A 19954-nucleotide genomic window follows, 5' to 3' on the forward strand; every position below is an offset into this window, starting at 1 on the left:
TCTGGGGGGTGGGAAACACGGGCCGAGGCCGTGGGGCCCATATAGCAGCAGACAGGACGCATCCCGTTAGCGTTGGTGTGACCGCATGCAGCCCATCCCAGAGGGGCCGTGTCACAGCAAGAGTAACAGGACAGGATGGGAAGTGGGAGGTGGGGGACAGGGAGTGTGCAACGAACAACACGAGAGAGCCGGAACTGCACAGACAACCCACAGAGACGCAACAGGGACAGTTCGTCCAGGCACAGGGGGCCTCCAGCTCTATTCTGGGGGCGGCTCAGGACCCCTGAAGGTGCCCCCAGCGCAATGGGGCATCACTCTCTGAAGTAGCCAGCAGTGCCCTCCATCCCACCAGTCCTCTAGTGATCAGAGAGAGCCAGCAGCGGCCAGCGGGTCCCGAGCTTAGAATTGAGGCTCCCCTGAGCCTCCTCTTGCTGACCCCCAACTTGCCTCCAGACCCCAGCTGCCCCGTCACATACACAGAATGGGTGCTCAGAGGGTTCCAAACAGAACGAGGGCCACAGAGCTGCCCGCCCAACACCTGGACAGACACACGGCGGAACTGCAGGCTCCGGGCAGCGGCAGACAGACATTCGGAGGGCGTGGACTCCGAGACACAGGACGTGTCAGAAGGAGGGACACAGAGACCAAGCACGGTGACAGGGTGTGTGGCTGAAAATGGCTTCCTGAGGCCTGGCTGGGGAAATGGCTGGGCCAGAGGGAGGGTCACAGAGAAGCCCCAGCCAGGGTGCCCAGGCCTTCTGCAACCTTCGGGGGTTGAGGGCAAAGGCCTGAGGCTGGGAACAGGGGCTTCAGGGCAGTGGAGGAGGGCCGACGGAACTGGACTGCGGCCAGAGATGGGCGAGAAGGTGACTGATAAGCAGGTCGGTGGTGAAAGATGGGTGGGGTGATAAGTGAGATGGAGGGCGGCAGTAGAGATGAGGGGAAGAGGTGGTGGTGGTGGGCGAGGCAATGAATGATAGGCAGGGCGTTGGTGGAGATGGTGGCGGGCGAGGCTAGAGATGGGCGGGGCAATGGTGGGCTGGGTGGTGGTGAGAAAGGGGTGGGAGGGGAAGTCCCTGGCAGGCAGTCTCAGAACCTCCTGGCCGTGGACCCAGCTGGTGAATGGGCTAGCTCAAGCCTGCAGGACGAGGCGGGAGCACCTCAGTCAGTCCTGGAGAAAGACAGTTCTCACCTGAGAAGTTTCGCGTGGCCAGCATGGTGGTGAGGATGGCTCCCTGGGGAAGAAACACACAGATGAAGCCCAGATTCTCGGCCATTTGCTGGGATGTCCCCTCATGTCTTCTGTTGCTGCACCTCCGACCTCCTGGGCCAAAGTCACCACCCCACCTCACCCCCACATTCGAGGCTCAAGGACTTGCTGGGGCCTGGCCGGACGGGTTCCCAGAAACTTACCAGCTGTACCCCAGACAAATCACCTATTTTCAGAATTAAACATGGTGATGTATCCCAGCAGTAAAACCCTGCTGATCAGCAATCCCACAAAGCCTCTGGGTGGTGGGCAGGTCCATCAGTGGCCACAGCATCACCACAAAGCAACTTCACCAGGGTGTGCACACATGCCCACATTTCCTGGCCGCCCTGCCTCTCCATGGCTAGCACACGGCCACGCCAACCCAGGGCCTACAAGGGCTGCAATGTAGGCCTTGCCTACATTGAGGGCCTGCTCCTCAGAAGTGTTTTGGCGTCTGTTCTGCAATTCAATAGAAGAAGCAAATGCTCTTTTTGGGGGTTGGGGGAGGGCCCTCGGCCAGTAGGTAATTGGACCCAAGACTGGGATGCTCTGTCATCTACATCAACAATCTCTAGGGAGAAGGCAGTCAGGGCCCCAAAAGTCCCTCCAACAGGACCAGCATTGGCAAGCACAGGAAGGAGATCCAGCTTGCCTTTGAGTGCCTTGGGTTCCCCAGGCAGTGGCCACCTCCTTCCAGTGTCCACCACACTCCCTGACTTCAGCCCTTACTCACCCAAGCATCAGAGTGAATATCTCGTGTTTTCCTTCCTAAAATCTGCTCTGAGACGGAAACTTCTAAACTCATTCATACTAAAGAGTAAATGACTGATAAAAGGGCACATTTCACAATACCACCCTACGCTTGCCCTCCAAAAACATCTCTCCCTTCCAATGCCTGGGTGCCTGGGAATCTAGGAATCCTAGATGTGGAGCAAACAGATATGAGGAAGAAATCAGGGAACACAGTATATACAGCCCCTCAAAGTGGGAGAGCTGCTCAGGGGGCTGGTGTGGACAATTCAGGGAGGCTGGCTCTGCATCTGGAGGCCAGGCCCACATCCCCAGAGGCAGCTCCCCAAGGTTCCAGAGCACTGGGAAGGGCACTTAGGGACTGAAACCATCCACATGTTTGGTCTCCAACTGTACTGACGAGCAGCCTGCTGTCAGGAGCTGCTGCTCTCCTTCATTGCAAAACCACAGATGCAGCCTTCTCCTCTGCTGCCCGGAGGAAGCTCTCCCCAACTCCTTCCACACAGGAGCTCTCCAGAGGACCAGCTCAGGCCCCTCCAGGACCGGGTGACCCTTCCCTGGGCCATGTGGGGCCACAGCCAAGCATGCTACATCCTGCATGGGTCAAGGAGCGTGCTGGGCATGGCTCCTCCCCAGTGCCGCCCCCACCCCAAAAGGAGTAGGCACGCTCACCTTGAGCTTTCTCCGGGCATTGAACTTCTTCAGACACTCCACAGTCTCCTGTCTGTGCATCATGGAGGCCACTGTCGAACGTTGCTGCGAGGAAAGAGAACAGTTACAGGCCACAGAGAACCCCAAGGATGGTCAGCTTGGAGGCACTGGGGGTCAGGGGAGATACCCAGGGCAGCAGGCCTGTGGCTCTCAGGGGCCACCACCTGCCACAAAGCAAGGCCCCTGGCCCTGGCTGCCTGTCCCTACCTGTCCCCTCACTTCCCCCATCTCTGTAACTTCAGCCCTCAATTCATCAGCCCAGCCTCGCTGCTCCCTGCTACGGTAACACAAAGCCTGGTATCACAGGAGGGGCTCCTTCACCCTCCACACATCCTTCAAGCACCTGGTCCTTTCCCAGATTAGAGGCCTGTAAACATGCTTCAAGGGCTGAAATCAAATGCATGGGGTGCAGGAACCAGGGCTCCTCCTGCTGCAGGCAACAAGAGCTGGGAAGAGCCTCACGGAGGAAGCCTAGAGAGAGCTTCTACCAGAGGGTCACAGGTTCCAAGGTCCCCCAGGACACCCCCTGCAGGCCCCGAGCTTCCCCTTAGGAGGTCTCCTGCAAGCTCTGAGGCCCCTGCAGGTCCACATTTATGCAGGCTCCAAAGCTCCCCCCAGGACTCCCTCTTTGCAGATTCCAAGTTCTCTTCCCCCAGGAAGCCTCTGCCAACAGGCACTGAAGTTGACTTACGCAGACCCATGGGTGCTTGAGGGCCTCATGGGCTGTGATGCGTTTGGCGGGGTTGATGGTCAGCATCTGGTTGATGAGATTTTTGGCTTCAGGAGTGACAGTGTCCCACTCGGGGGATGGGAACTAGAGGAGGAAAAAAGTTCCGGACAGCGTGTGAAACCCCCTCCCCCAGATGGGAGCAAGGTTTCAGCCTGGCCATCCCCACTGGGAAAGAGGACCTTCTCTCCAACTTGTTCTCCCACCACCCTGCAGACAGACACCCTGAGGACCAGCCCTGACCCACCCATGCCGCCCCCACACAGCAGGCGGAGGGGGAGCTCTGTGCCCTTCCCTAGGCCAGGAGTCCAGCACTCACATCATAGGCTCCAGCCTTGATCTGCTGATACAGCTTGTGCTGGTCCTCGTCCCAGAATGGCGGGTAGCCCACGAGCAGGATGTACAGGATCACCCCTGGGGGGCAGGGGCTGTGAGTGTGCATGCTCAGGCACCGGCAGCCCTAGACCACATGCTGGCCCTCCCAAGGCCCTCCACGAGCCCACCTGCCGGGGTCTCAGGGGTCCTCTAAGCGAGGGTCCCGGCCCTGCCACCTGACAGCTGAAGTGGCTATGAGATCGGATCACTCACAGCTGTGGTGCCTTAACAGTGAGCGCCCGCCCCCCCGGGGGCAGTTCCCCTGGTGGCCTTCCTGCCACTGCCTCCACCCCCACCTCCCGCTGGTTACATCAGGCCAACATTTGCATCTCTACCGGAAAAACAGGACCGAATTTCAGACAAGTTGCCATAAAGAGCTGGCACGCCCCCCTAGACCTCCGTGCCTCGACTAACTTCAATCATTTATCCCACTGGGCCGCTGCTGCTGTGGAGACCCCTGCCTGGGAGGTGCCCGTGGAGCAGACCCTCCAATCCCTCTTGGCCCTATACCGGTGCCGCCTGCTGGCTAAGCGCAGAGTTAGGCATTTGAGGTGATGGGCATTCTCCACAACACACAGCAACACCTTAGAAGCCACCCCAACCACCCCTGCCACTGCCTAAGTCTGACAGTGAAGGGCTCCTGGCAGGTTGTCCAGGCCAGCCTTAGAGAGAAGGTTCCAGCCCAGGGTGACAGGCGCCAGGACGACCGAGGGGAGCACTTGGAGCATGAGATTCCTGCACCAGCCCTGGCCTTCCTGCCCCTGGCTGCCCCCACAGGTAGCCACCCCCATGACCTGGCCTCACCACATGCCCAGATGTCCACAGGCTTGCCATAGGCTTCCTTGCGCAGGACCTCTGGGGACAGGTAGCCTGGTGTGCCAGCAAACCCTAGTAGGCAAAAAGGATGGTGTGAGTGGGGAACCGCTGGGATGACACCCACCTACCCACCTGCCACCCAGGCACTCACCAAACCATGCCTGCTGGTCCCCTTGCACCTCAATAGCGAGGCCAAAATCGGCCAGCTTCACGGCAGCACCCTTGCACTTGCTGGCAAGGAGCAGGTTCTCAGGCTGCGGCGTGTGGGAGCCGAGCACACGTTATTCACAACCCGCAGTGTTCCAGGGAGCACATGAGAAAACAAAACAGACAGCCGCAGTTTGCAGGAGGGGCTAAAGAGGCCCGACCCCGGTAATGACCCCTCCCCTTCCCCAACGCAGGTGTCCTGGGGGCATGCCTGACACCAGCTGGCCCAGCCAGCCACCTCCTGCTGTCCAGGCAGTCACCCAACTTCAGGGCAGCCAGAGTTCCAGAGAGTTCCAGGCCCTTGGGTCTGCCCCCAGCCCACCCCTCTCCCTGGAGCAGCTTCTCGAGAGCCCAGTGTCCTGGAAAGCACCCTGAAGCACACCTAGTGTCCTGATGGTACTCCACAGGCAGGGGTTCGGGAGGCTCTTCTGCTTGGGACAACAGCCCTGGTGCAGAGCAAGGGAGAGGCTGCATGGATCTCCCACTGCACAGGACCCCCTTCAGGAGAGAAGGCGTCTCCCTCTCTCCCAAGCCCCAACAGTGACACCCTCCCCCACCAGAAGCACAGAGGACTGACTACTGGGAGGGCAGGTCAGAGGGCCTGCTGCTGTGGGAGACCCCCGTGGGGTCTGCTCCGGCACCTGTGATGAGGAGGCCAGCTCTACAGGTACGCCCCATCCTGACAGGCATGGCCAGGGGGAGCTGTGAGGCTAAGGCAGCCCAGGACCCTGTGTCCGCTGACATGCTGCACCACCCCTTCCCATGCTCCCTTCCCTGGCAACCCTAGCGGGCAGCACTGCCTAGAGCACCCCACCCCCACCCCACCACCCGCATCCTCAGTGGGCTCCTTCATTGCTGGAGCCGGGGCAGCTGCACAGAGCAAGGGAGGCTGTGTTTCATCAGAGCTATGGCACTGCGTGCTGAAAGGTCTTACTATTGCTTTCTGCACCATCAAGGACAAGACGCAGCAAACAAAACAGCCTCATCACCATGGGTGGCGAGGCTCGTCTCAAGTCAGAGTTTAAATGGGAAAAGTGGCCCTGAGAATAGATGGAATGTGGGAACTCCACATGGGAAGACCTGTGCCTTTTGGAGCTCTGCGGTGACACCCTGGGGGTTACACCCATCCCCGAGGGGAAATGCTAGGAGTCACACCTATCCCCAAAGTGACATGCTGGCATCATGCCTGTCCCCAGGGGGAAACAGTGGGGGTCACACCTGTCTCCAAGGTGATAGACTGGAGGTCATGTCCATCCCCAAGGGGAAATGCTGGGGTCCTGCCTGTCCCTAAGGTGGCACACTTGGGGTCAATTCCATTCCTGAGCAACACCTAGGGGGCCACGCCATCCTTCACCATCAAGCACATACCTGGAGGTTCCACCAGGACCTGGCATGGGACGAGGAGGGCAATCTCTCAGTCCCAAGCCAGGGCCTGCCGTGGGGGCTCAGAGGCTCCTGATCTTGATTTTGCCAATGTGAACGGGACAGGGGAGCCTGATCTTCCCACACACCCCACCTCTAAAAGTATGAAGGTGAAGAGGGGTGGAATCTCCAGCCCAGAGAAGGAAGCTTTGATTCTGGAAGTAGCATGCAGAAGTCTCCTTAGGGGGCTCCTGGGAAGCCTTGGACCTGGGCGTGGAGCCTAAGCAGACCCTCCTGGATCAGAAGTGCCATGCCATGCACCTCTTCCCAGCCAGCCTGCTGCCCCCCCTCCCCCGAAAGAAAGTCGGACAAGTGTCTTCCCCTGGGAGCAGCAGGAAGATATGGTCCCTGGAAAGAGCTGGGCACCAAGGTCCTGGGTGGGAGCATGGGAGGTGCGGTCTAATCTTCCCAGCCACTCCCACTCAGCTCCAGGCCAGGCCTGGCCGATGCTAGGGGGACATCGGGGGATGGGCTGGAACCAGTGTCCCCTGGGCTCAGCTGTGGCCAGCCCTGGAGAACGAAGGCCTCTGACTCCAACTAACATCCCAGAGCTCTGCTGCCTTCTTTATAGTTCCCAGGGACTGCAGGATGAAGACCCACTTCCTCCAGCAGCCTTCACAGCCCCTTGAGGAGACGCCACCTGAGATTCAGGCACGGCTTCCTCTTTGCTCTCTGCCCCCTCCTTGCGTCTCGTGGGGTCAACCCACCAAGATCTGCCCTAACCAGCAGTGTTCACAATTTGTAATGGATGGAGGTGGCCTAAGGGTACAACAATTAAGGGAAGGTAGGAAAACCTGTGGTGTTTGTACACAACGGGCCACTGAGCAGCCACAAGAAGGAATGACAAATATTATCATGCCTCAATCATATAGACCACCTATAATATAAAAATTCAATGAACTGAAGTCGAGAGCATGGGTTATCAGGTTGGGCCCTATTGTAAAGAGTCCTAGATTGTAAGCTCTTACAGCAGTCACATATTTCAGGAGTTGTAACTATTATTTATAAATTCTGGGATACTGAGCTGTTTGAGTCAAACCTGGTCATTCCCTGAAACTTCAAGTATGTATAGGACACCTGAGACTCAGCGTTAGAGCTCTGAAGCTTTGGAAGTCAGCAATACTCCATACAACAACTGTTTAAAAAGTTGAGAAAGTGATAACAATTCAACTAGAGATATGAATGAAGCTGATCTGGATAGGACTGAGGCAAAACAGAATACAGGGTAAAGGATGATATGGTCCAGATTTTCAAACTTCAACTTGTGAGACCAAAGGAAGGGGTGTTTATTTGGTGCAAAATTTACATCTAATTTAATTTGTATGCTCAGTTTAGTTGAACACCATAATTACATGGAATTTTGAACAGGGTACAAGATCCTGGTGGTTTGTACAGATTACTGTGATGCCGCATTATATCCCAGGGTAATTTGGGCAGAGAATAGAAAAGTATTTGCAAAGTCCCCTTAGGGGACTGGGAAGAAAGGAGGAAATAATCAACTTCCCCATCTGGGGAATTTCTAATGTTCTTGCAAGCAGTGGGGACAACCAATTCAATAGGCTGAGCCCTTGATCTTGGGGTTTGCTCCTATGAAACTCATTCTTGCAAAGGAGAAGCTACTTACAATTATGCCTAAGCCTACTTATAATTATGTCTAAGAGAGAACCTCTTTTGTTGCTCAGATGTGGCCTTTCTCTCTAAGCCAACTCAGCAGGTGAACTCATTGCCCTCTCTCCCATGTGGGACATGACTCCAGGGGTATAAATCTCCCTGGCAGTATAGCACAGAAATCCCGGGATGTGCTGGGACCCAGCATTATGGAATTGAGAAAGCCTTCGTGACCAAAAGAGGGAAAAGAGAAATCAGACAAAAATAAAGTTTCAGTAGCTGAGAGATTTCAGAGTCGAGAGGCTATCCTGGAGGTTATTCTTATGCATTATATAGATACCCTTTTTTTAGTTTACAGTGTATTGGAGTAGCTGGAGGGAAGTACCTGAACTGTGTTGAACTGTGTTCCAGTAGCCTTGATTGTTGAAGAGGTCTATGTAACTATATAGCTTCTACAATATGACTGTGTGAGTGCGAAAACCTCGTGTCTGATGCTCCTTTTATCCAGCGTATGGACAGATGAGTGAAAAAGTAAGAATAAGAAATAAATAACGGGGGGACAAAGGGTAAAAAAACTGGGCATATTGAAATACTAGTGGTAAATGAGAGGGAGGGGTAAGGGGTATGGGACATATGAGTTTTCTTCTTTTTTCTTTTTATTTCATTTTCTGGAGTGATGCAAATGTTCTAAAAATGATCATGGTGATGAGTACACAACTGTGTGATGCTTTTGTGAGCCACTGATTGTATACCATGTATGGACTGCATATGTGTGAAGATTTCTTAATTAAATAAAATACATATATATATATATATAAGACCTGCCCTAAGGAACATGGTGGGTTGGGTTGCTTTCCACAAAAGGAGGCACTGCTCTGCCCCCGCACCCCCTGGCAAGGGAGGTGAAGCCATGGGCTTCTGTTCCCTTCTTGTCCCCCCTCCAACCTTTCTCTTTTCCAGCAGGGATTCTGTTGCTCCCAGGTCTCACCTGGGGTGGGAACGAAGCACTGGTTCGATTTCTGTGTCTTGGCCTCAACATTAACAAAACCAAGGTGGGAGGACAAGTCACCATCCTCACACACAGGAGGATGAGCAAGTCCATGCGGTAGGCCCCACAAACACCCTGCTCTGGGGGAGAGCACCAGAGAGTCCCCCCCACTCCCAGGGGAAACACACCCCCACACACAGTGACAGAGAACAGAGTGGTTCAAGGGGACCGCCAGACAGACATGCAGAGAGGAGCAGGCATGTGGAAGACCAGCAGCCCCTCATGGGTGACTGGGGGTACCCCACCGGGGAGCTCCCCTGACCTGCCCAGGGCAGCTGCAGAAACCCACTGGGCCCCAGTTCCTGACCTCAGGAAGGGTGTGGCCCCAGTGCAGCCCAGGCCCCATCCCAAATGCCACAAACTAGGTCTCTAAGCAGGGGGACAGGCCCAGAGGCACACACCACCACCCTGGAGAGAAACAGGCCCAGAACCAAGCCCTGGAGAGAGCTGGGGTTGAAGAAGGGAGGAGAGGAAAGACAGCGGGGAGGGAGGAGGGAGGGAAGTACAGAGAGGAGAAAGGAAGAGGATAAGGGGGAGGGAGGGGGAGCAGAGAGGGAGCAGGGAGGCTTAAGGGAAGAGGGATTGGGAGGGGACTTTTTCCAAAGTGCCTCTTTGCCCCCAGCTACCTTCCCAGCCCTGTTTCCCACCACCCTGGCACACTGGCAGGTGACAAGCTTCCTTTAGGACAGTCTGGTTGCTCTGCCCACAGCTGTAGTCATGAGGGAGAGTCTAAGAGAAGGGGATGGAGGGAACCCCACTCTATACCACCCCCCCACCCCCCCCAGCATCTCACAGCCTTGCTCTCTATAGGCTCTTCCTCTCCTGGAGGCTCCTCACCCATTCCCCCCGGCCAAGGGCAGAGGAAGTGTCCCCAGTGGGTCTTTGATAATAAGCTGATTTCTGTCAACTGCCCTTGCAAACCCAGCAAGGCTCCCAGAGGCCAGGCAATGACTGTATTACACACACACACACACACACACACACACACACACGCTGGCAGAGACACACAGCCCTACTCGGGATGTGTCCCACACGCAGCGTCCATTGGGGTGTGGTGTTAGGATGAGGAGAGGCACTGTTCTGCTCTGACCAGGCCTCCTTTAAACCAGCATGCAGTACAGAGACACACGGACAATGGACAACAGACGACAGGGTGGGAGGCGTGGGGGTGGGGGACTCACCTTGAGGTCTCTGTGGACGACCCCCATTTGGTGGCAGTGGAGAACCGCCTCCAGGATCTGCTGGATGCAGTGACTGCGTGCAAACACCAGGGGGCGTTAGTGTGTGGGCCCAATGCTGGGGGTGGGGGTAGGTGCAGGCCTTGGGGGAGGGGGTGATTACAATACCAGGGAGGTTAGTGCAAGGCCCCGTGGTGGGCAGTAGGGGTAGGGAGGCTGAGAGTGACTACAGACACCAGGTTGTGGTTAGTGAGCAACCTGGAGGTGGGGGAGGAGCAAGAGGAGGGCCTGGGTGGGTGGAGGGCTGGAATCCCTAGGCTTTTCTGGAAAAGATGTTTTAGAGATAATGTGAACTCAGGGTGGAGGGTCCAGGCAGAGAGAGACCCACGCCCCTCTCCTCCCAGACTTTCCCTTTCAACCATAATGGAGAGGCCAGTGGGTCTTGCTGGGGAGGAGGAGGAGCATGGAGGTGGGGAGAAGGAGGGTGGAGAGGTAGGGAGGGGGAGGGAAGAGGAGCAAGGGGGGAGCATGGAGGTGGGGAGGGAAGTGGGGACAAGCAGGGGCCCGGAAGAGGCAGAGGATGTATGTGGGGTGGGGGACAGTGCCATGGGCAGGGCTGTGGTGGGTGCAGAAGGATTCCGTGGAGGAGCGTGAGCCTGGAGCTAGAGCCCCAGTTGGGTTAGAATCAAGGTGTTTCCACAGGGGAGGGGAGACAGGGGCCACTCTGCCCCAAGCAAGCTGCTGCCTTCTCTGTTCTGCCCTGGTCTATTGAAGGAGCCAGGCCCCAACAGGGACTTACACAGAAACCCACTCTTTTCCTGGTGCACCCCCTCCCCAGTCTGGTGGCTGGCAAATCTGACCTGCCAAGGTGAGTGTGGACAGAGTATAGGGGTAACCAAGGTTGGGAGGGGCAGGGCAGGCCCTGATGGTCTCAAAGCAATTCTGAGTAGGGAGGAGGGCCAACCCTCTTTCTCAAACAGCCCCCTTCCTTTTGGCCACATCTGGAAACCGCAGCCCACTGTATTAGAGATTGAATCCAAGTTTCCTCCAGGAAGACACCAGAGACCTAGAAATTCTACAGTGGTGATGAATTCCTGAAGCTCACAGGGATCAGAGAAGCTAGCCAAAACCTGGGAGGAGACCCTTTCGGCTGGGCCCTCCTCTAGGGAGCACTCCCTGGGGACTCAGGTCCCAGCACTCCGGCCCCACCTTCCTCTTTCTCTTTGACATGCTTCCCAGGACCCCTTCTTCCCTGGCTCCCTGTGTGCCAGCCAGCATGGGTGGGCGGTGTCGCGCCCTTCCCACCAGAGCCCTGTTCTCCATCTGGAACATGTCACGTCCCATGAGGCCACCCATGCCCAGAGCAGGCCATGCTGAGCTCCTCCTGGGGGCATGCCCTGTGAGGAGGGTCCTCCACCAGCTCCATCCTGTTAGAGCCCCAGCCCCAGGCAGGCTCTCCACCTGACCCCCCGGGGGAAGTGGGCCTGGGGTGGCCTTGCTCAGCTGGGCAGACCTCAGACATGTGCTGAGAGCTCATTTCTAGGCCCACTCCCAGCACCGACTGCACCCCAACTCAGCCAAGAGGAGGCCCCCATTCAGCCCTGGGCCGGGCTGAGTGGAGGGGACGTTATCTTTTCTGGCCCCTGGGACCTGCCACATCTTTTTTCTCTCAAAGGCCCCAACCTAGCCCTAGGGAGGGCTAGGGAGGGGTCAGGGAAAGTTACAGCCAGAGCTTCCAGGGCAAGGTAAAGAGGCTTAGCCTCCTCCCCAGGACACAGTAGAATGGGGCTCCCCGGGCATCTGCTCAGACCAGGAAGGTTCTATTCAGAAGCCTGGCTCAGCTACGGAGGGTAGCCATGGAGTTTCTCCATAAAGTGTGAAGCTGGGCGTGCATGAGGCCTCTTCCTGGCCCCCAGGGGTTGCATCCCTCCTGCACTGCAGCACCAGATAGGGGGACAGGGGATACGAGGGACAGGGGATGGGGATGATGGGAAGCTTTCCAAACCCCTCCAGGGACCAGATCCCTCCTCACCATGCTGCTATTCTCCATCGTCGGCCAGATTCTGGCATCCTCAGGAGTCCTGGTTCTGCTCCTGGAGGGGCCCAGGGAACCTCAGGCCCTTCTGGCTCCAGAACCCATTGTGTGTCCTTTGTTTTCTCATGCTCAAACCTGTCCCCCTCTTCTCAGTGGCTACCATGGTTGTCCACAGTCTCCAAAGGCCGACCCCCATCTGCCTGTACCTAGGGGGCACTGATTGGCATGTCCTCTGCCTTTGAGAGCTTTCCCTGGCACTTCTATGGAGCTGGTGTCAGGGAGAAGTACTGTGCCCCCTTCCCTTGAACCCCAGGCAGGGCCCAGTTTACACACACACTTCTCCACATCCTACACAGTGATGGAGGGCAGGAACCAGCACTCCCTCTGGCACGGTTTGGCTTAGGCTTCAGACCACAGAAACCACCGCAAATCTCGATTTTTAGACACGTCTGTGTCTTCTAGATCTTGCTCCTTCAGACCTTCCCTCTTCCTCCAGGAAGTCCTCCCTAGCTGCCTCGAGTAGGTCCCATTTTCTTATTAGCTCATATCACCCCCAGCCTGGTCACCATCTCTCTGCACTGGGCTGATGCCTCCTTGACGGGAAGGCCACTCTGGCCTTTTCTTCTCTCTTGCGACCTCAGTGCCTAACATACAGTAAGATGGTCAATAAGTTTTTGTTGAGGCAATGAATTTGTCTACCCACGCCACTGACCAATACATCTAAGCCAGGGTCAGCGTCTTCCCTCAGAACTGCCCTCCCCCGCCCACCCCCGCCGGCATCATGGAACCCAAACCAGAGACACAGCAACTGCTCGGGTTTACCAGCCTTGGGTTTATGTTTCACCATGGTTCCCAAAAGGCTATCACATGAGACTCTGCAAATGCTGCTGAGATCAAGGTATATAACTCCGACAACACAGGCTGGGACCCACCTGCGTGGCACGTTAAGAACAGCCATCAATGCTGCCTGCAGAAAACTCCAAAACTGTCCTAACAGGCCCATTTGGAACACCTGCCTCACAGAAATCCTAAGAGGCAGTTACTGTGACTGTTCCCCATTTCACAGAAGACAAAGTGCATGATGGACTGGACAAAAACATTTGCTGACCTTTGGTCAACAGCTCATAAAATGCTTTGTGAAGCAAACCAGAGTTCTACCTGGAATGCTGGTTTGGGATTACACCTCTCTGCCTCCCTTGGCCTTCCCCATGACTCAGGTTGCCTTGACATGTGAGGGACCACTGCAGCCTGGGATAGAATGTCTATCTGGCCGGGAGAGCAAATCCATTCGTGGCAGTTCCCTGCCCTCTGGGAGCTTCTCCACCTGGCCCAACCTGGGGCTTGCCTTTGCACAGCTGACGCCACTTCCCTTGGAGGAGGTAAGACAGACCCCCGTCAGTCATGACGTCCTGCCCCCACCTTCTAGCTACCTGGTTCATCAGACCACATTCCCCAGGTCATGGCCAACCCTTCTTTGGGCCCCTTTCCATGCTCTAAAACAGGTTGAAATGTCACTTCGGTGGACAGAATTGTCTTTGGGTAATGGCCAGGTGCTTGGCCACTGGGCTCACGGCTTTGCACACTGGGTCTGAACCTGTTTCAGCATTTTTTCTGCCTTTCCAGGGAGGTTCCATGCTCTTACAGTTCTTCTGTGACCGTCAGATCCTCATTTCTGAGACACTCTTGGCCATCTTTCATGAGCTGTGGTCCTTTTTAAGGTTTTCTTGGCTTGCTTGTTTTCCACGTGAGCTCTAAATACTTTGAAATCTGCTTTCCTTGGTTTGGAAAAGCATCCCTAAGTTTCCTTACAAATTCTCAGATAAAAACTCTTCCTCCCAAAAGGTATCTCCCACTTTCTTGGTGAGAAGAGAGATCAGAACAGCAATTCCTTCCCTTCAGTCCCCTTCCTCTTGAGACATGACCCATACAGAAATTCACAAGATTTCAGTAGCCTGAGGCTCTGGCAGGCCCTGCAAACCACCTGTGGAGAAGGTCATCTGCACCCACAATGCCGGGACCTGCCGCCTAGGCTTCCATCATCACACTCTGCGTGGCTGGGTGGAGCCAACACCAACCCCTTCCAGGAGAACTGTTTTGTGGAGTAAGTCAAGCTTCCCCTTCCTTTGCCATGTTGCCATCACAAGTTCTGGTCCTTTTGAAGTTGCTTCTCCCTCAGAGTAACTGAGCCACACGTGCTCAGGTCTCCTATGTGCCACCAATGTGCCATGGTGGGAGCAGAAACGTGAGTACAAAGGCCAAACCCAACTCGGGTCACCTGGGAGTCAAGTGTTTGACCCCACCATCCCTTCTCCAGTCCAGGGCATGGGTTCAATGTGAAAACAAGGAAGGCTTGGGATTTTTAAGGCCTGCTAAGGGGCTCTTGGCCCTATAAACACAAAACCCCAAGGCGCTCAACTTGGTCACATGGGACCCAGCCCAGGAGATTATGTAAGTGTGTTCCTTGTTCTTTCTCACCTCTCCACAGCCTCCAAAGGAACTCCCCTGTCCCTGCATTCCCCTCAGGGACTCCTCCTCTTGGTTTGGCCATGGAGCACCTGTTCCCTGAGAGAGGCAATAGAGTTCTCAAGAGAAGAGGAGGAATTTGTGAGTAGCAGAGAGAGAAATGATTTCCTACCCAGGGCCCCACCTCCTGAGGCAAACTCGAAGGGGGCCCCAAATACCCAGGGGGGGCTCTTTGCATGGGGATTCTCCATTCCCTGGAGAGTAGGAACAGGTGCTGGGCAAGGCCAGGTCCAGGCACTCTGCAGCTTGCCGTTGGGACACACCCTGGAGTCGAGCAGCCAGGGCAGCTTCTGAAGGTCCAGGGAAAGCTGGACAGCTCATTCTCTGCTTGAGCCCATCTGTGAAGCAGTCCCATCATGACCGAAGGGACCCCAACTCCCAGGATGGCACTCTCGGTCCCCGGCCTGGCTGGGGGTCAGGGGTCACCAGACAGGCAGGGCTCTGGCTGAGTGAGGTGCTGCCCAGACCCAGCACATCCTACTGGGAGTGGGGGTGGACTGTGTGTCCATCAGAGACACAAAGTAATGACAGGAGACAAAGAAAGTGAAAAGAAGCTGAGGCCATGGGTGAAGTCCGTTCAGGGTAGTTGGGGTGTTTTCCATGGAGAGGGAAAACAGTGGCCCAGTGTGTCTGGGCTGCTGCATGGTGGGCCTGGCGCCGTGACAGGCCCCGGGGGCACCAACCTTGTGCACCTGGCCCCCAAACCGATCATGGGTGACCCTAGCACCTGTCATCATCTGTGCCCCACTCTTTGGCCTCTGCCTTGGTGGGCGGAGCATAAGGTCAGTGGTTGAGGGCCAGCAGGACAGAGCACTGGAGCCTTAACATCCCACCCAGCCCACACTCCTTAGATAGGAAAGGGTAACATTTACCTGCAGGGCCCCTGTGCAGAGGCATGGGGTGGGGAAACCAAGGGAGATACAAAGCAGAGTGAGGGCACGGGGAGGGGAGAGAGGGTCAAGAGGGGAGGCAGAGGGCCAGGGGGTGGGGAGAGGGCCAGGGGGTGGGGAGAGGGCAAAGGGATAGGGAGAGGGGCAAAATAGGGAGAGAGGGACAAGAGGGTGGGGGGGAGGACCAGGGGGTGGGGGAGCGGACAAGGGTGAGGAGAGGGAAGGGGTAGGTAGGGAGCAAGGCCAGAAGAGATGGGAAGGGGGCAGAGAGGGGGCAGAAGGCACAGAGCAAGGGCAAGAAAGGACACACGGGGGGGAAGGCAGGGCAGCAAGGGACAGGGAGGGGGAGACAGAAGGGGGGACAGCAGGGTAGGAGGGAACAGGCAGGAGTGGAAGGGCTGGGGGATGTCGAAAGGGGCTGGAGGAACATCAGGGTTGACATGGAGATGTGGGGAGGGGGTCATGGGTGAACAAGTTAAGAGAAGCAGGAAAATCAGGTGAAGCCGCTAGGTGTGACCCAGGGTGCTGGCAGGTGGAGGGTCATGAACAGGCAGGGGTACACGGTCAGGGCCTGGGTGTGGGACGGTGTGGAGAGGGGGGTCAGGCAGGGTCAGGACTCAAGTGAGCAGAACTGAGAGCTGTAGACCATGACCCCGCCCTCACCCTCAGATGCCGAGCCCATCCCACCGATGAGGGAATCTGCAGTCCAGTGTGAGTGGCCCTCAGAGAGGCACTAAGGACCCCCAAGAGCTGGCAGAAGTGAAACTGAGACCCTGGGAAAGTGAGGAGCTCCCTGACCCCAAACACTGGGGGGAGTGGGATCCAGGTACAGGCACTGCCCTGACCAGGGCCAGGCAAGAGTGGCCCAATGGGGAGCCCCTTTTCTTGCCCAGCACCTGTCTGACCTCAAAGTGCTCTGTCCCCCACCCCAGGTTCAGCTGCCCCCACAAATGTCAGGAAGGGCCACCTGGGGTCCTCAGAGCCTGACAGTCCCCGGGGGCACAGACCCACTCCTGGCTTTTCCCATCATTTCTGAGCAGGAGAAAGCTGGTTCAGTCCCACTTTCTCCTTGTTCCCCTCCAGAAGGGATCAGTCCACTTCCATGCTGCTTTGCAAAATAAAAAGTCCTTCCTCAAGGATCTTAGGGAAGAAGCTGTGTCCCTGACCCGACAGGAGGACGGCCCAAGGCCTGGAGTCCTGTGCCTAGCATCCAGCCACAACTCTACCACCTTCATACATGGGTAGACACCGTCAGAGGTGGGTAAGGGTTCTGTAAGTGGAGACAAACTATTTTTTCCAAAATAGTCTTTTTTCTTGATTAGGAAAGTAATAATTCATTAAAGACATTTTTGAAGATAGAGAACATCTTTTTTTTTAATTAAAATCATCCATAATTCCACTACCTGGAGAGGGCTACAGTTCACCTATTACAAGCGCCCAATCTCTCTGTGGCTGGGGAAGGGATGATGCAGGGTCTAGTGGAGGCAGGCCATGTAAGTAAGGCTGTGTTAAGGCCGTCCATGCCCCAAGGATTGCCCTTCCTCACCAGTCAGGAAGCAGGCTACCTTCAGCTGGGCTGAAAGACCCCAGGTCATGAATCGGTGAGGCATTTTGCCCACAAACCAGGCCACAGTAGGCCACGAGTGAGCCAACCCTTCCAGGGACGGGGGCTCTGTCATGCCCCAGCTGACGTTTGCCGTCCCCAAATCAGGTCCCCAGCTGCCGTGATGCCAGGTGCAAATAGCGGTCTCTGAGGCCACCAGTCCATCTTTGCCATGAGGGCTGGGCCTGGCGTAGGGAGGGCTCTCAAGGGTCCCCCAAGAATCCCATGTGGGTAGAACTAAAATCCATCCTTCTGTGTCCCCATACCCTTCAACTCCACCCCCACCCCCAACCAGGGGAGCCAGAAGACCCAGAGCAGCACCCCTCCAAACAGGAACCTGGACCTAGGAGGAACCCCCCAACCTGAAGGAGGCAAGGCCTGATGCAGAGGTGAATGGAGGTACTATGGGGCTCAGGAAGGAGACCCAGTTGGCACCTTTCTGCCAGTGATCCACTGGCAGAGGGTCCCACAACTCCCTGCTCTTTATGTTCAGAGTTGGGCCCAAAAGGGCCCTGGGAGGTCTCCATGGCAGGCGATTCCTGGCCTTTTCTTTTGGAGAAGCATCTGGAAACTGTTCTCCAAGTGTGACAGGTGAGCCAAGAATGCTGTGATGGACATGGACTGAGGTGTGCTGGAGAGGACGGAGGAGACCCGTGACCGAGGTTGCTGTCTGCTCTCCTCTCTTGGCAGCCACTCCCAGGAGGTCACCAGCTCCATGGATCAGCTTCCTCAGGGCTAGGGAACTGCCCACAGGCCTAGGTCTTACCCACACCTCCCAACTGGGCCAGACACTTGCCAGGAGCCAGGGCCCCAGAAGACCACGGGCCTGCCCTGCCCACTGCCCAGCAGGAGGAGCTCAAGACTCTCCACAGAGAATGTGCTCAGGCCGGCACAGCAATGCTGCTTCTCAGCCAGCCTCTGCCTGGCCAGGGAAAGGAAAGTGGTACACAGGGACAGTCATAAGGTCAGAAGGCACAGGGATGGGCTGAGTGAAGGAAGTGGGAAAGGAGAAAGAGAAAAGGGTGGGAGGGAAGGAGGGGCTAAGATGGGGGTAGCAGGATGGTGAAAGGGCTTGGCATTCACCTGGCATCAGCCTCACTGTAGTACTCTCTGGCCACGATGTCCTCAAAGAGCTCTCCACCAGTGACCCTGCGGGAAAAGCACAGTGGAATCATAGTTCCTAGAGACCATCACCTCCATCACCTCCAACATGATTATCCACTACCACCACCATTACCACTATCACCTCCATCTCCACCACCTCCACTATTTCTATCACCTCCATCTACCTCTATCACCACCATTACCACTATCACTACCATCTCCATCACTACCACCACAACCACCACCTCCTCCATCACCACCACCACCACAACTGTCTACTGCACGGAATCACCAGCACCTGCCACCACTACCACCACCACCATCTCTACTACCACTCTCACCATTACCACCATTCCCATCAATTCTGCCACCCCAGATACTGCCCCCATCACCACCCAGTACCTACCACGACACCATCCCCTATGCCCTCACCACCAACTCCACCTTACCATCATCATCCCCAAGGTCTTGATAACTTACCAAGGGCTTATTCACATATGATGTTATTTAACAGTCTAATCCTCATGGTTATTCTATGACATTGGTACTACTGCACTTAGTCAACCAATGAGAAAACTTAGTTTCAAAGCTCTAAATGACTTGACCAGAGTGGACAGCACGGGTATCTGAGCCAGGCTCTACAGTACTATACCCAGGCCTTGTGACTCTAACTCCAGGTCCTGAGAGATCTGGTTTCCCCTTCTTAAGCTACCTAAGGCCAAAGCTGTGGCCACTGTGGTGAGAGCATAACAACCAGAAAACACAGTGACTGGATCTGCTTCTCCAGTGGGCCTGTGGTCTTGGGTGCTCAAAGTTCTATCTCCAAGGAGAGCAGAGATGTTGTGTGTAGGGTGATGTCCCTATTAGCACATCCTCTTGCCATGTGCCCTTGTCCAGTGAGTGGTGGTGGAGTAATGGAGTCAGACAGACACACGAGGCCAGAGCCACTGTGTGGAGGGCCTCTGGCCACCTGGAAAGGATGCCCTGAGCTGGGAGATGAGAGGGTCATGGGACACTGGGGTGAAGAAACCATGGGATATAGGAAGGAGCCATTCCCTGGGTCTACCCAAGACCCTTACACAGCTCAGCAAGACTGGAGCCTGCTGGAAGACTCTGACTAGAGGCCTGTCACCCTTGAGGGGGCCCAGCATCTCCTGGCTTCCATGCTGTTTCCTGTGTGCCTGCAGGTGTGGGGAGGCCTTAAGGAGCTGCGGCTTCTCTGTGTACATTTCTGTCTTCCTATTAGGTCCTTGCAGGTTGGTTTGGGTGCCATTGCTTTGCATCCCAGCAGTCGGGGCCGGCCTGAAGGAGGGTCTAAGCTGGGAGTGGAGGCTGTTGAACTCAGTGCCTGGGATGTGATGTGGCCCCAGGCTCTGGGCCCAACACTTAATTTGATGGCCCTGGTATATCCTTCAACAATTTTTGGAATTCCCATTTCACCACTAGAGAAAGCTGAGGCTTGGGGAAGGCGAGCAGTCTTATAGCAGACAGGAAGAGTCCAAGCTTTGGGGTCAGGGGCCCTGAGCAGGGCTGGGTGCTGCTTTCTATCTGCTATATGCCCTGGGCAGCCCACCCACCTGCTCTTAGGTCAGGGTCCTTTCCATCTGTACAGGGCCAGGAAGGCACCCAGTGCCCCATGCACATGACAGGTAAACAAACTGGGGGCTGCCCTTCCATCTCCCCCTTTCTCTGTCCTGAATTGTGG

General features: G+C 56.0%; 1 protein-coding gene across 14 annotated transcripts in view; it reads right to left on the reverse strand.

Annotated features, from left to right (window-relative positions):
• CAMK2B (calcium/calmodulin dependent protein kinase II beta) overlaps positions 1-19954 on the reverse strand; it is a 131212-nt gene that overhangs the window by 25231 nt on the left and 86027 nt on the right. For all 14 annotated transcript variants that reach the window (XM_077118168.1, XM_077118220.1, XM_077118150.1 and 11 more), the window contains exons 5-12: positions 18229-18294; positions 10098-10170; positions 4783-4885; positions 4620-4703; positions 3760-3854; positions 3405-3527; positions 2675-2758; positions 1193-1235 (exon numbers count right to left, since the gene is read on the reverse strand). In XM_077118168.1, coding sequence (XP_076974283.1) covers positions 1193-1235; positions 2675-2758; positions 3405-3527; positions 3760-3854; positions 4620-4703; positions 4783-4885; positions 10098-10170; positions 18229-18294 — 671 coding nt within the window. The remainder of the gene's footprint in view (positions 1-1192; positions 1236-2674; positions 2759-3404; positions 3528-3759; positions 3855-4619; positions 4704-4782; positions 4886-10097; positions 10171-18228; positions 18295-19954) is intronic.

Source organism: Tamandua tetradactyla, chromosome 1, assembly GCF_023851605.1.
Source record: "Tamandua tetradactyla isolate mTamTet1 chromosome 1, mTamTet1.pri, whole genome shotgun sequence".
Taxonomy (NCBI): Eukaryota; Metazoa; Chordata; class Mammalia; order Pilosa; family Myrmecophagidae; genus Tamandua; species Tamandua tetradactyla.